Below are 12,047 nucleotides of genomic sequence, written 5' to 3'. Positions count from 1 at the left end.
GCTGCGCTCTCAGCATCAGGCTGGTGAGGATTTAGAAAGTGGAGGGAGCTGCATCTAAAGTGAAATTAGAAACTACAAAAACTGAGTGTTGGTGACACTGGAAACAGGTGATCTCATCACTCCCCGGGGGTGCTGCCTCCTATTTGTGAGCATATGCTGAGCTCAACCTCACCCAGGCGCTGGCGTCATCGTATCAAGCATACATCAGTGTTATATTGGATATTGTATATATTTAGCTCCATTAGTTTCACCTGAACAGCCTAAAAATGAACTTCAGTAGCTGAAAACAGTTTAGTGAGATGCAGCCCGTGACTGCCGCAGTTCAGGGGCTGCGCACGTTTTCGTGGGTTCATTCATCTGTTACCGAGTACAAAACCATCTCGTTGGTATCATTCGGTGCGCACGTTTCAAACCGCAGCAGGGTGGAAGAGCAGAGCAGAGGGTGGCTCGCAGCGCCGCAGAAATGAGGCGGTGCCGTTTCCTGGCGCACAGCATCGCAGAACTTTTTCCGTCCTTACGCCGGTGTCGGGTGTCGCACGGGCCCGGGCAGCGCCAGCCCTTTTCCTTCCTCTTGGGACCGCAACAGCCGCGAAAGGGGGAAAGAAAAGGTCCTGCAGAGCTGGGACGTGCTACCTGGGAGCTGCAGGGAGCTGGCTGCGGGCTGCGCCGCTTGCAAGCGCCTGCCCTCTGCGAGAGCAGGGAAGGTGGTTGCTGCAGCTGCTGCTAGAAGTGTTGCCACTCTCTGAATCCCATTTGTGTATTTAGTTTAGGCTAATTGTATAGATTTAAGGCTATTGGGAAGGTTTAAGGGTATTTGGAAGTTAGTTATGGAAACCTTTACATGCCTTTCCTAGGTATTGTACCCAGGAAATTTTTGCCATGGAAGAATACAAGTGAAAGTAGCTCACATACTGCATATGCTCAGCATGATATTTATCTTAAAGATATTGCATAAAGATACTTAGTCACGCTCAGAAAGCTTAGATCCTTTTCCTTTGATTCTTCTGTGGCTGACAGACAGGTTGAGAATTTATGTGGACGCAGAATGTAAATCACAGTCTTAAAGGCAAAGTTTGTACACTGGACTTAAGAAATGTTTAAAAAATTATATACATTTATTATGTGGCCAGATTCTGCAGAGGTGCTACTTATTTGGCAATTTTAAAGCAATATTTTGGTTCAATTGACATAATGCTTTTATCTAGGATTATTTCCAGACGATGCAATTGACAAATAATATCTTATTCTAATGTATGTATTAGATTGACATAAATGTTTTTTGTCTCAGGCACACATGTTAGTCTTCTAGGAACACAGACATAAAAAATTTAAATAGCCCTATGGGTTGCTTCAGAGTGATGCATTAATGTATTTACTGTGACCTTGGCAACACTGGAACCCACACGAGCAAGTCATCATTGGTAACTCCAAGACAAGAAGTATGCTGCTGTTGTAGCCTAAGTACAGCTGAGGTGGTTTTAAATATGAACATCACAGATGATTTATAATACTGGTTGTGAGAAAATACATTTCTAAACAACATAAACTGGCACCAGGAAGCAGAGAACAGCACAGACCGTCTATATGATCATTCCTCAGCACAGCACTGTACAGCTACTCACAGTTTCTTTTCTTAGCTTCTTTTTTTTCCAGTCACGACCTAAGGAACTGTGTTATATCTGGAATTGGAGTGACCAAACTTGGAGACTTAAAATATCACATCATTGTGATCCTGACAGCTGCATTTAATTGCAGATAACGAGCCTACGTTTTAAAATAGTAAATTAAGGCAAGCAGTTACATCACTTGCATTTACTATATCTTTTTGCCAGATGAGGCAGTTAGGATTATTTATTTTATACTGTCCAAGAATATTTTTAAAAGTTAGTAAAACATACGGAAATGCACAGAGCAACTCTGGTTCCCGCTCAAGGAAATGGTAGCAGTCGTGCAGACAGCATTTAATCATGTCTTTGCTTATGGCCTAAACAGAGATGCGAAGAAGGAAAGCAGTGAAAGGAAACAGATGAGCTTAGGAAGGAAGAGGATGATAGCAGAGGTCTGAATCTGGTTAAAGGGAAAATCTGGTGGTTTCTTTTCCTTCCACTAGTTTATAACTAGTGCTGCAAATTCAGTAGCAGAAACTGTTGTTTCAGGCTCATCTGCAGGAACGTACCCCAGGTGTTGATTATACTGTGCAATTACAGAATAAGAATGCACACAGGTAATACTTTAAGTCCAAGGAGAGAAGCCCTTAAACTTTTCATTTTGGTTCTGTTTGGGTTCAGCCCTGACTAAAGTTCTTCCAATTCAATTCTGGTCTGCGTTCAATAAAACTTCTGAAGGATGGTTTGTTTCTATTCCAGTTTTAGGGACCACAAAAAAACCCCCAACAAAAAAACAAAAAACAAAACCCAAACCAGTTTGGGTTTAGCTCAACTCTGTTCAAATCTCAAAGCTAACTGTGTAGATTAAAGAAGTAGTTCCTAGACTTTGTAGATCAGTGGACCATGGTCAATCCTGCACATCAATATCATCGGACTTTTAGACTTAAACCTTTTTCTCTCTCATTCTGTGGAATGGGGAATCACCAGCAGACTGCTGAATTCGTAACAAGTCCAAATCTGGGAACCAAGCTAAGCAGCATCTCTGCTGACAATGCTGGTCTCTTTACATATGAGCTATTCCAAGTCAGAATACTAGATTTTTAAATTTACCATACACTTTATAAAAGCTCACTTAAAAGTCCCAAATCTTTTTAGAAACTCTGTGCAAGTATAATGGAATTAAAAAAAAAGCTTTTGAGAGGATCCTTTATGCTAATTAGAGTCAAGCTGTATCCTAGCACGTATGTATTTTCTTTGTTTTCTACAGATGAATTTGTTTCTGCTGATAACAAGAGCCAAAATGTGTTTTTAAAACTAGTGCAAGCAGATTTAATCTATTAGGACTATGCTGTTTTCAATTGTCTGTAGGACAGCATTCCAGCTTTAAGGACAACAGAAAAGAAATATGAGCCTCTAGATTTGTTTATTAAAAACACATCTAACTGGTTAAATCTCTCTCACAAAACCTCTGAAATGAAGATGGGAAAAAAGAGACGTATTATATTGTTGCCTGTCACTTTTAGAAAGAAGAGCACAGAAAACATTTCTGAATATGATGTGTCTCAAAAACACTGTTAAAGTACAAGTCAGGGTGGCCCAAACTCGGTGGCCTGAAGACCAAATGAGAGTCTTGAAAGCCATTGCCATCTGCTGCCGTCCCAGGCAATAATTCGCCTTCCCTTCCTCCCTCTCCTCTTCCTGTTGCACTCTCATTTGCAAGCGTGGCCCTCCCTAATGCTGACATCCAGGTCTCCCATGCCAGCCACCGAAAACCAGGCTGATGCCAAGGAAGGTCAGTGTTTTGGTATGGGAAGGCTGCCCAGCTTGTAGAATGAGCTTAGGTGTGGTGCCAGCAGCGTTTGAGGGCACTGGGTGGTGGGTTGGGAGGGGGTGTCACTCTTCAGGTGACACTTGCAACTCCAAAAGTGATTCCTCATCGCTCCTGAGAAAAGATACCGGGCAGAACTGAAGTGCATCACTGAAGAGGATCAGTCCCTGAGCCGCTGCTTCGATTATTCTGATACTTCATAACTTCCCATTCATTTAAATAATAAAGGCTTTAAATTAAATGCAGTTCGAAGAGAGCAATGAATATAAAACGTAGGTGACGTATCATGTACTTCCTTAAAAGTACTATTTACTTAAAAGGCATGTCCAGCATGTAGATCAAATATAGCACAGAAAGTTTCAAAACATCTTAAACCTTGGGGTTTGAAGTGACCGTGTAGTGTCTGTACATTTACATTTGTTTCAATAATAAAAATAGGTGTTTATTAGCAGTACTGCAATGAATTAATTCCTAATGCTGTTTACTTCGATACAAATAATCTCTAGCCAAAAGCTGAATGCAGAATAGTTATAAGAAGCAGGCATCAAATACAAAATTTTGCATTCATTCCTGAAGAAAAAAAGCAGCTCTGCAATGAATTGTAGTAAAAAACCTGTAATTAATATTTGCAAAATATGACTCAGTATTTATCAGATTTTTTAGTCCATTTTCTTTAAATATGTGAATTAATGTAGTTGTCTGTTTGTTTTTTAAATTTACTTTAAAGGTGCTTTGAGGAGACAGATTAAATACTGCATGCCTTTCGATATTTATCCCAGACATAGACTATTTTTTAAATGTAAAGCAACCATTTTAATAATATGAGAAAAAGCAAAGAAAATTCACAACTTAGCCTGAAAATCAAACATTGACAAATAAGTAAAAGGAATTTAAGATTCAAGTCTGAAACCTTTTTCAGAAAACCCAACTTCTTTGGTTTGCAAATTGCAGCCTATGAAATGATTGTCTAGTATTTTAGATAAAAGACTGGAAGGTTGGTTTTATTTAGGATGAGAATAACTATTGCTTTTTGTAATCTTCTGTTTCTTCCCCAGGCTTTGAACTGGACAAACTCATATACAGTACCTGTATTTTTAAAGGTTTGTACTTTTCAGGTTAAGCTTTTCAGTAGTTAGTAATGATTCATGGACAGTTTTTACAGGTAACCTAGTAAGAGATTTGATACTGCTTATACTTCTTCCATATGTCCTGTTTTCAAACAAAAAATACCCTTTGATGAAAAATTCGCTTATATAAAATTCTATTTTATTCCTTTTCAAAATGAAACCTGTCAGCATGCATGGTTAGAGCGGGCTAGTTAAGCAGCCTGCAGTAGGCACTGCATCCTCCATCAGGGAAGTTAAAAGAAACAGATGAATTTCCAGAAAACAGTAATCTTCTCACGGGCAGTTTTCCTCGCAGAAAACACGTATCTGAAGCACTTCAGCTCACAAAGGAGCTGCGATGCCACTTCCACTGCAATTCAGTCAGACAAGAATCCCACTTTCCTGACTTACTTTCTTCTCTCTTCCTAGCAGTGCAGCTATTCAAAAATAGTACCATCACTGCAGCTTAAGTTCCTGTCAATGTAAGCTGAAATACAGGCAAGTTTTCACCCCATGCTGATAAATTACAAAATGGTAAGTCCGCTGCCCGCTTCACAGATAGGTAAATTGCAGCTAATACAGGCTCAGTCTTGTTCAATACTGCTCTTCCTAAAGGCAAATGAACTGGCTAAAAGTCCCATAAACAGGAACAGTTGATCCACGGCTTATTCTGCCCTTCAGACTGTGTCAGTAAGCAGCACACTAGGTAAGAAAAAAGCAAATGTATGCCGTGTGTAATAGAGGTGTCCAGAGCAACCCCTCAGATTTGGAGATTCCCCCTGAGACAAACTGAGTGCAGGTACAGAGATTCAGCTGAACAGATCCTCTTTCAGGGCTGCAACCTAAAAAAGATACAATTAAATTGTAACAAAGCATTTTGAAAAAGGGTTTTACAGCTTTCAACTATCAGCCTTACTACTGTTTCTTATGTAATTCTTGTTTGATAACAAGCCTGATCCAAGTAACCTCAATAAAGTCAAAAGAAGAATTTGCACTGGACTTGGAATCTTTTCCCATGTTTAACATACCTCTGCATTTGTTAAGCGACAGTGCACCAAAGTGCAATCCTCAGCTATGAAACATCAATTATGGAACAATTTCACTGAAAACAAAAGGATTAACTTACATAAACCCTGCCTGACAGTGAAAGAAACATTAAGGCAGGAACAGTGAATTTGGGGTTTGTTTAATGTATTCTGTTCTTCGCAGCATTCAGCACTGAACTTTTCCTGGGTATTAGCTGTTTGAACTTTTTCCTACTAAATGCCAGCTTGTTCTTTATGCTAATATAAATAGCTTTTGCTTCTGCATTTTATTCCTCCTTAATAGCTTAGAAAGTAATGTTATTATTTTGGTATTTCAGTTCCTGGAGAGTTAATGGTTCCAACTCTGGAAGAAAACAAAACACAGGTGCAATCCTTTTTTTAAACAGGATTTAAGTAGAATGTATCAGGCAGATTAGACACCATAATTATGGTGATAGGTTTTTACATTTCCCTAAACTTTCTGAGAGGCACTGGCTATTTCAAAGCACTGTAGATAACCTGATTTATAAACACAGTTAATCCCTCCCTCCCTCAGCAACCCTGGGACCAGGACAGACTGATTCTACTATAACTTCCACCCCCGCGCCCTGAAATTCAGTTATCTGGCCAGACTATATGTGGTTTCAATTGTGTGCTGATACTAGTTACTCCTCTGGACCTTTAACCTGTGCTAATATACCTTTCAGCATTCATCGTACTAGTCCTGATGGTTAGTTATTTGATACACCTTCTGAGAAGTGCCACCTCACATAGGAGCTGCTGGCTTTTCCACGTTCTTTCCCTTCAGTCCTTTCTCAGACACCAAAAGCCAGAGAGATAGTTCCCCCCTCAGTAAGCAGAATAGCTTCTCATCTGGTTTCCTGGCAGCTGGTTGTAGCGTGCCCGCTGCATAAGACAGTAGATAAGGACCAGCGATGGTCAGCACCGATGCCCTGTACAGCCCCTGGCAGCACCCAATTCTGCCTCCCAGTTTCTTTGACTGATCTTCAGCCCGTTGTAGAAATTACCCAATTTCAGCAATACTGTGGCGAACCGCCATGTTGTTGTAAAGCGAGCTCAGACCTTGGAAATCTGAAGTCATGTGTTGGGGGAGTGTTGTTTCCAGGCATTTTTAGTCCTGCTAAGGTCTTAGCAAAATACTGAGACCTGCTGAAGTTAACGCTAATAAAAAAGTGGTTTCCAGGAGCTAGGCTGAGATACCAAAGGAGCTTGTCATCCCTACTTCCTCTGTGTATACAGCATTAACCAGCTCAGACCTTTCATGTAATTTCTAGTTACTCTATTTGGGAATTTTATTGTTTATGTACTAAGAGTTTCCTTTATTTCTATAGTTTTTTAAGAAAAAAAAATCTCACTTTCAATAGAAAAGTTTCGTATAATTACTGAGAATCAGTAATACAACTTTTAGAATCCCTCAAGCCATTAATTATTTCCTCTCGCAGTCAATATGATACTTGGATTTATTTTAATTACAGCAAAGTCAGCAGAAGTTTTTTTTTTACTGTATTTTAAATGACTGTTAGACACGACACCCACATCTGAAGGTATCTCTTCCTATTTCCATCATGTGTTTTGGCTTAAGAGGAACAAAGCCCTGACACCACTCAACTTACTTTCTGCTAGATCCTAAGCTTATAACCGAAGGAAAAATCCATAGGAATTTTATCAAGAATAGAAGAAAAAGCCCCTTAATGGAACATGTAAGTAAATAAAGTTTTTCTACGGTCTTTAACAAGGTAATTTATCTACAGGAGCACTTTGCTAAGACGCGAGAGGTGGCGAAGATACAGGGATTCGTGCAGCTGCAGAACCCTGTCATTACTATCCTACATGGATTCTCTTTTCTTAAGGTGATGAGACTTAATACGAGTCTCAGATGCTAAAGCTCCATGGTTTTTAGTGTGGAGTAAGTTCTGGATTGTTTTAAGATATAAAAATAAACCCCTCTGCCCCCATTTTCTAGTGAACAATTTTTCCTTCTTGCTAATAATTATATATTGTTTATCTAGAATGTAGTTACATAAAATATAATTAGCACAATACTGATGAGATCAGATTAAAATAAAATTACTTCAATGCAATGGGTGCAGCTGCTTGGTTTCATTCCCACTCTACCCACCCATCTTGTACTTGAACCATTTTCTGTCTCTGGTGATAATACCAGCAGCAGGAAAATACCCATAGAGCTAAAATGGAGACATAGTTCGCACTGCTGCTAGGTTTACTGCTAAACTAAATACAGTCACCAATTCCATTTTCATCATTTTCATCTTGCAGTTATTTTTTTTTTTTTTTTCAAGCATCACCTTTTACGATTGTGGGATTCTCAGCTTTGTTTTAATTAAAATGAAGAGATTTTCAGCAACTAACATTGCAGGTATAAGCTGGAAAATCTGAAGCTTCAAGACTCAAAAACCAAACCAACACGTGGAATAAAAAAAAAGGTTTAGGATTAAAATCCTTCTCATGGTTTTTCCTTGACTCACAGGCACTGAACCTGTGAAACTGGCTTCACGGAACACTCTGTACTAGCAATTGACAATGAAATATATAAGTTAGAAGTAATTTTTGGAATCTGAAGGGCCAGCAATTTAAAAGCTAGTGCTGCAAACAACCCACAACATCCATAAAGTGAAAGAAAAATGCACTGGAACGTTTTAAAAAATGTATGGACAACATGATCATGCCTGAAAATTCACAAGGTCTACATGCAAGATTTTTGCACCACTGTAATCTAATCATGTGCTATCCTTGGATTTTTTTGTACCAGAACAAGTCATTCCTCTGTGCTGCATTAGAATGAAGCCAAGCTTTCAGCAAGCTATAGTGTGGTTTAGTTTTACTAGTGCAATGCATCAACCCTAGGGCTGGCATCCTAATGAGGACAAGAACTATGCTTTCATACAAAGAGGACTAGTTCCCCCTCCAGTCTGTTCAAAATATTGTTCACTGCTTTGAGCACACCACAGCTACAGACCCTACTTTTCCTCACAGTAACTAATATGAATTATATGAAGTATGAGTCAGTATCCTCACGTTTGGTGACTTGATTCCACATCACAGCAACTACTCCTGATAATTTACAAGAATCACTACCATTCACGTTACTAGCCCTCCTTGTCTTCAGCCTGCTGCTTGCCCATGTGCTTTGGAGAACCGCTAACAAAAAGCCCAGTGAGCTGCCCTGCATCTGCTCCGTGTTGTTTCTCAGAGCTCGGCTCTGCCCTGGGGTATGCCTGGCCTCTGACCGCTTACAGTAGGCTGCCAGCACGAGCCATAAATAATTTCTTATATGTACAACACAACTGCCTCATTGCACCCCAAAGCTCTTATCTGCTCATTCTGCTTGTTCCAGCATTGGTATTCATTATTTTAAATCCCCAGGCCAGGGGCTAGCCTGCAGGGAACTTATTTTAAAGGACTTTAGTATAATGCATCACCACCGAGACCCCAAGTGTATTGCAGCTAAGTATCACCTTGGCTAAAAATGCCCAGTAGTAGATGGTTAACATAGCAGCAGATGAGAGTGTTTCTTACTGTAACAGAAGTTATTCCATACAGCAGCTATCTCATCTCAAGGTAGAGCTAGACAAGAACTGTAAGAAAACTGATTAATCAGAATAAAAATTGTTCCCAGGAATACAGTTCTTTCACAGGCACTGCTTAGAGGCAGAGCTCCTCAGCTTCAGAGCGGCAGATCCTAGCAAGACAGATGAGAAGCACAGAAGAGCCGTGTGATTATGGCACACCTGGAATACAAGAGCTCTTCTGGGATGGGAACTGGAGGGTGGACACTATGTTATATGAAAAACTTACAACAATCTGGTACATTTTGGCAGGGCATAGGGAAAATCTTACATAACACAAGCTGTTGTTTTGTTTTGGTTTTTTCAGGAGAAAACTCCCCCCATTCATATTCTAAAGCTTGCATTAAAAACGGGGAGAAGCTGTGGAGGAGGAGGGAGAAAAGCCACCTTTTCCACAGGGAGAACAACAACATATCAAGTATTTGCCATACCAAAGGACCATCCCCTCTGCATCGGGTTCTTGGTGTCTTCCTTGTCTCAACAGCCATACTACTAATTTCTGCCAGCATGTTAATGATGAAACTAAGTGCATAACACTGGGAGTTTAGGTGCAACAAAATAAACCAGTCAGTGTCCCAGAGTTTATGAGAAGAGACATAGCATCTTGACAATACTACAGTGCAATTAAGTCACAAGGAAAACAAGATTTTTTTATGCTGTTTCAATTTCAGCCTGGGCAGGGCCAGATTACAGCAAGTCCTGACAACCCTTCTTGTTCAAACACAGGTCTATTTGCTTTAATTAAAAAGTAAGCTAGGGAAAGTTTTAAAGAGTTAAAACTATGAAATTGTTGACTGAGGATTAATCTATGTTCTTGTTTCTGTCTTTACTGCTCTCCTATTACTCTCACCCTGGATATTTCTTCTATTAAATACTTTACATTTACACTGATGACAAGGTACTGAGGGTCTTAGTCTCTTCTTTCCATTTGCAAGACTGCTGGAACAGAAAAAGCTACGTCCTGTGCTAATTCCTAACTATGGGAATTCAGCAGGCAGCCTCTAAGCCACTAACCTGAACATAAAATCCAGCTATACCTTTGAGCAGCACCACAAAGGCAAAGCAGGCGTATTCATCCTCACCAATATGTGTGCATTCATTTGAGTATTAGTTGGGAAATGATACAGGTTCGTAAGATCACTATTTCCCAAATAGTAGCAAATCCATACATACAAAGATTGGGAGACTGTTGTGCAATTTGATTTACTTTATTGAGTAAAAGTCCGATAGCTACAATGGTGAATTAGAAGAAAAAAAAGAAAAAGAAAAAAAAAGAAGAAAAAAAAAAACCCAACCCCCTCAAAAAAACCCCAAATCCATATTTCCCCACATTTTGGGAAACAAGCTGAAGAAAACATTCTACACTGTAGAAGACAGCGGTAACTGCTGATATCCATGTTTTGACATTGGAACTCAGCAACTGCAAGTCTGCAGTGTACAGTTCTAAAGCCTCAACCAAAAGAGGCTTAATAGTAATAACATGGATATATCACCACTGGGAAGATGTTAACATGTTAACAAAGACTCTGGGATACCAATCTGGTATAATCGGCAACATACTGGGTTCCTATGAAAGATGTGGCATTTCTCCCTAAGGTCAGCTTTTGGAAAACTGAAAAACAATGTTTTAAACTGATTACTTAGAGTACTCCTTCGCTTGCAGAAAAGCACAAGAATTATAGTTCAATAAAAACTGAATAAATGATCACTTTTTTTTACTGGATTTGATTAGTTGCATAACTTTGGCATGATTTTCACAGTGTGATCCAGTTAAGCTTTCAGGATTATGCGAACACCAGCACCAAATTAATCTTGGAATCAGACAACTGAGACACATGCACTCTCATACATCTCTGACAACTTCTGCAGTCTCTCCCAGTCCCACTGCTTCAGTTAGCATTCGATAGTCAGTGCGGTATTTTATGCCATTAACAAAGCAACACAATCTGGTCAGATTCCTGGCTTCTCTCTCCTCGTAAGAATAGCGTGCCACCTTGTCAAACCCCCGAGGATGCAAGCTGGGATTATTCTACATAAAGTCTCCCTTTGTTGCATCTGAAATAAAAACCGTTCCCCCAGAACTGCCACTGTTTTGATTGTGAATTCCATGCCGAGTTGTAAAACTAGTTACTCAGTTCTTTGGTTGATTTTAAGAATTGCATTCAAAAGTTACTCAACATTAGAGGCATGTAGAAAAGATATTTATACCTGGTATTGGTACTCTTTCAAGTATTCTTTTAGTCTTGTTGGTAATGGCAGCTCCCAGATCTGATTTGTACATTTGTTTATAGTTATTCTACAGCGGTGTTGCAGAGATGGAGCGGATGTGTAGAGAGGTTTGTTCAAGTAAAGATGAACTGTTCCATTTGAAGGTGTTTCGGTTCTGTCCTTACACATAAGAACATAGTACTCAATCAAATGCACAACACTGTTGAACTGTTTAAGTCTAGACCTGACACAAGTGATAGAGTCCAGTCTAAACTTGCCATCTTGATATTCTATACGTAGATTGGTTGGTCCCGCTGATGTTTTTACCGAAATAGTCAGTAGATACTCTGAGTGTGAACTATCCCTAACCAAGAAGGTCCCTTCCGGGGCATCCTGTAATCTCTCTTTGGCTTCAGCAACAGTCATGTTGCCCCAGTACCACCCTGTTAAAAGAGGAGAGAAAGAAGGGGTTTGGTTATTCCCGTTAGTTTAAAAAGATGTTCTTTGACTGATAGACTCATAATAACCCATTTCCATTGTTGTTTGAAAGCTAAACTCCTGCAGGCATTGTAAATTTTTATTTGCTAGTGAAATTAATTTGCTTTACAATGCATCTCATTTTCACAGAGCCTTCCAGGTCGCTGTTTATTTTCACACCGACGCGC

General features: G+C 39.6%; 1 protein-coding gene across 1 annotated transcript; it reads right to left on the bottom strand.

Moving 5' to 3' along the window:
* Positions 1–11,191: 11,191 nt before the first annotated feature.
* On the bottom strand, positions 11,192–11,996 carry SOCS2 (suppressor of cytokine signaling 2). The gene is given in 2 exon segments (XM_010176018.1): positions 11,192–11,873; positions 11,876–11,996. Coding segments are annotated over 2 exon segments (618 nt in total). The 3' UTR covers positions 11,192–11,376.
* Positions 11,997–12,047: the final 51 nt, after the last annotated feature.

Source organism: Antrostomus carolinensis, unplaced genomic scaffold (assembly GCF_000700745.2).
Source record: "Antrostomus carolinensis isolate BGI_N321 unplaced genomic scaffold, ASM70074v2 scaffold39409, whole genome shotgun sequence".
Lineage (NCBI taxonomy): Eukaryota > Metazoa > Chordata > Aves > Caprimulgiformes > Caprimulgidae > Antrostomus > Antrostomus carolinensis.
The sequence above is the reverse complement of the archived record's forward strand: the minus strand, read 5'-3'. Positions and strand labels throughout refer to the sequence as shown.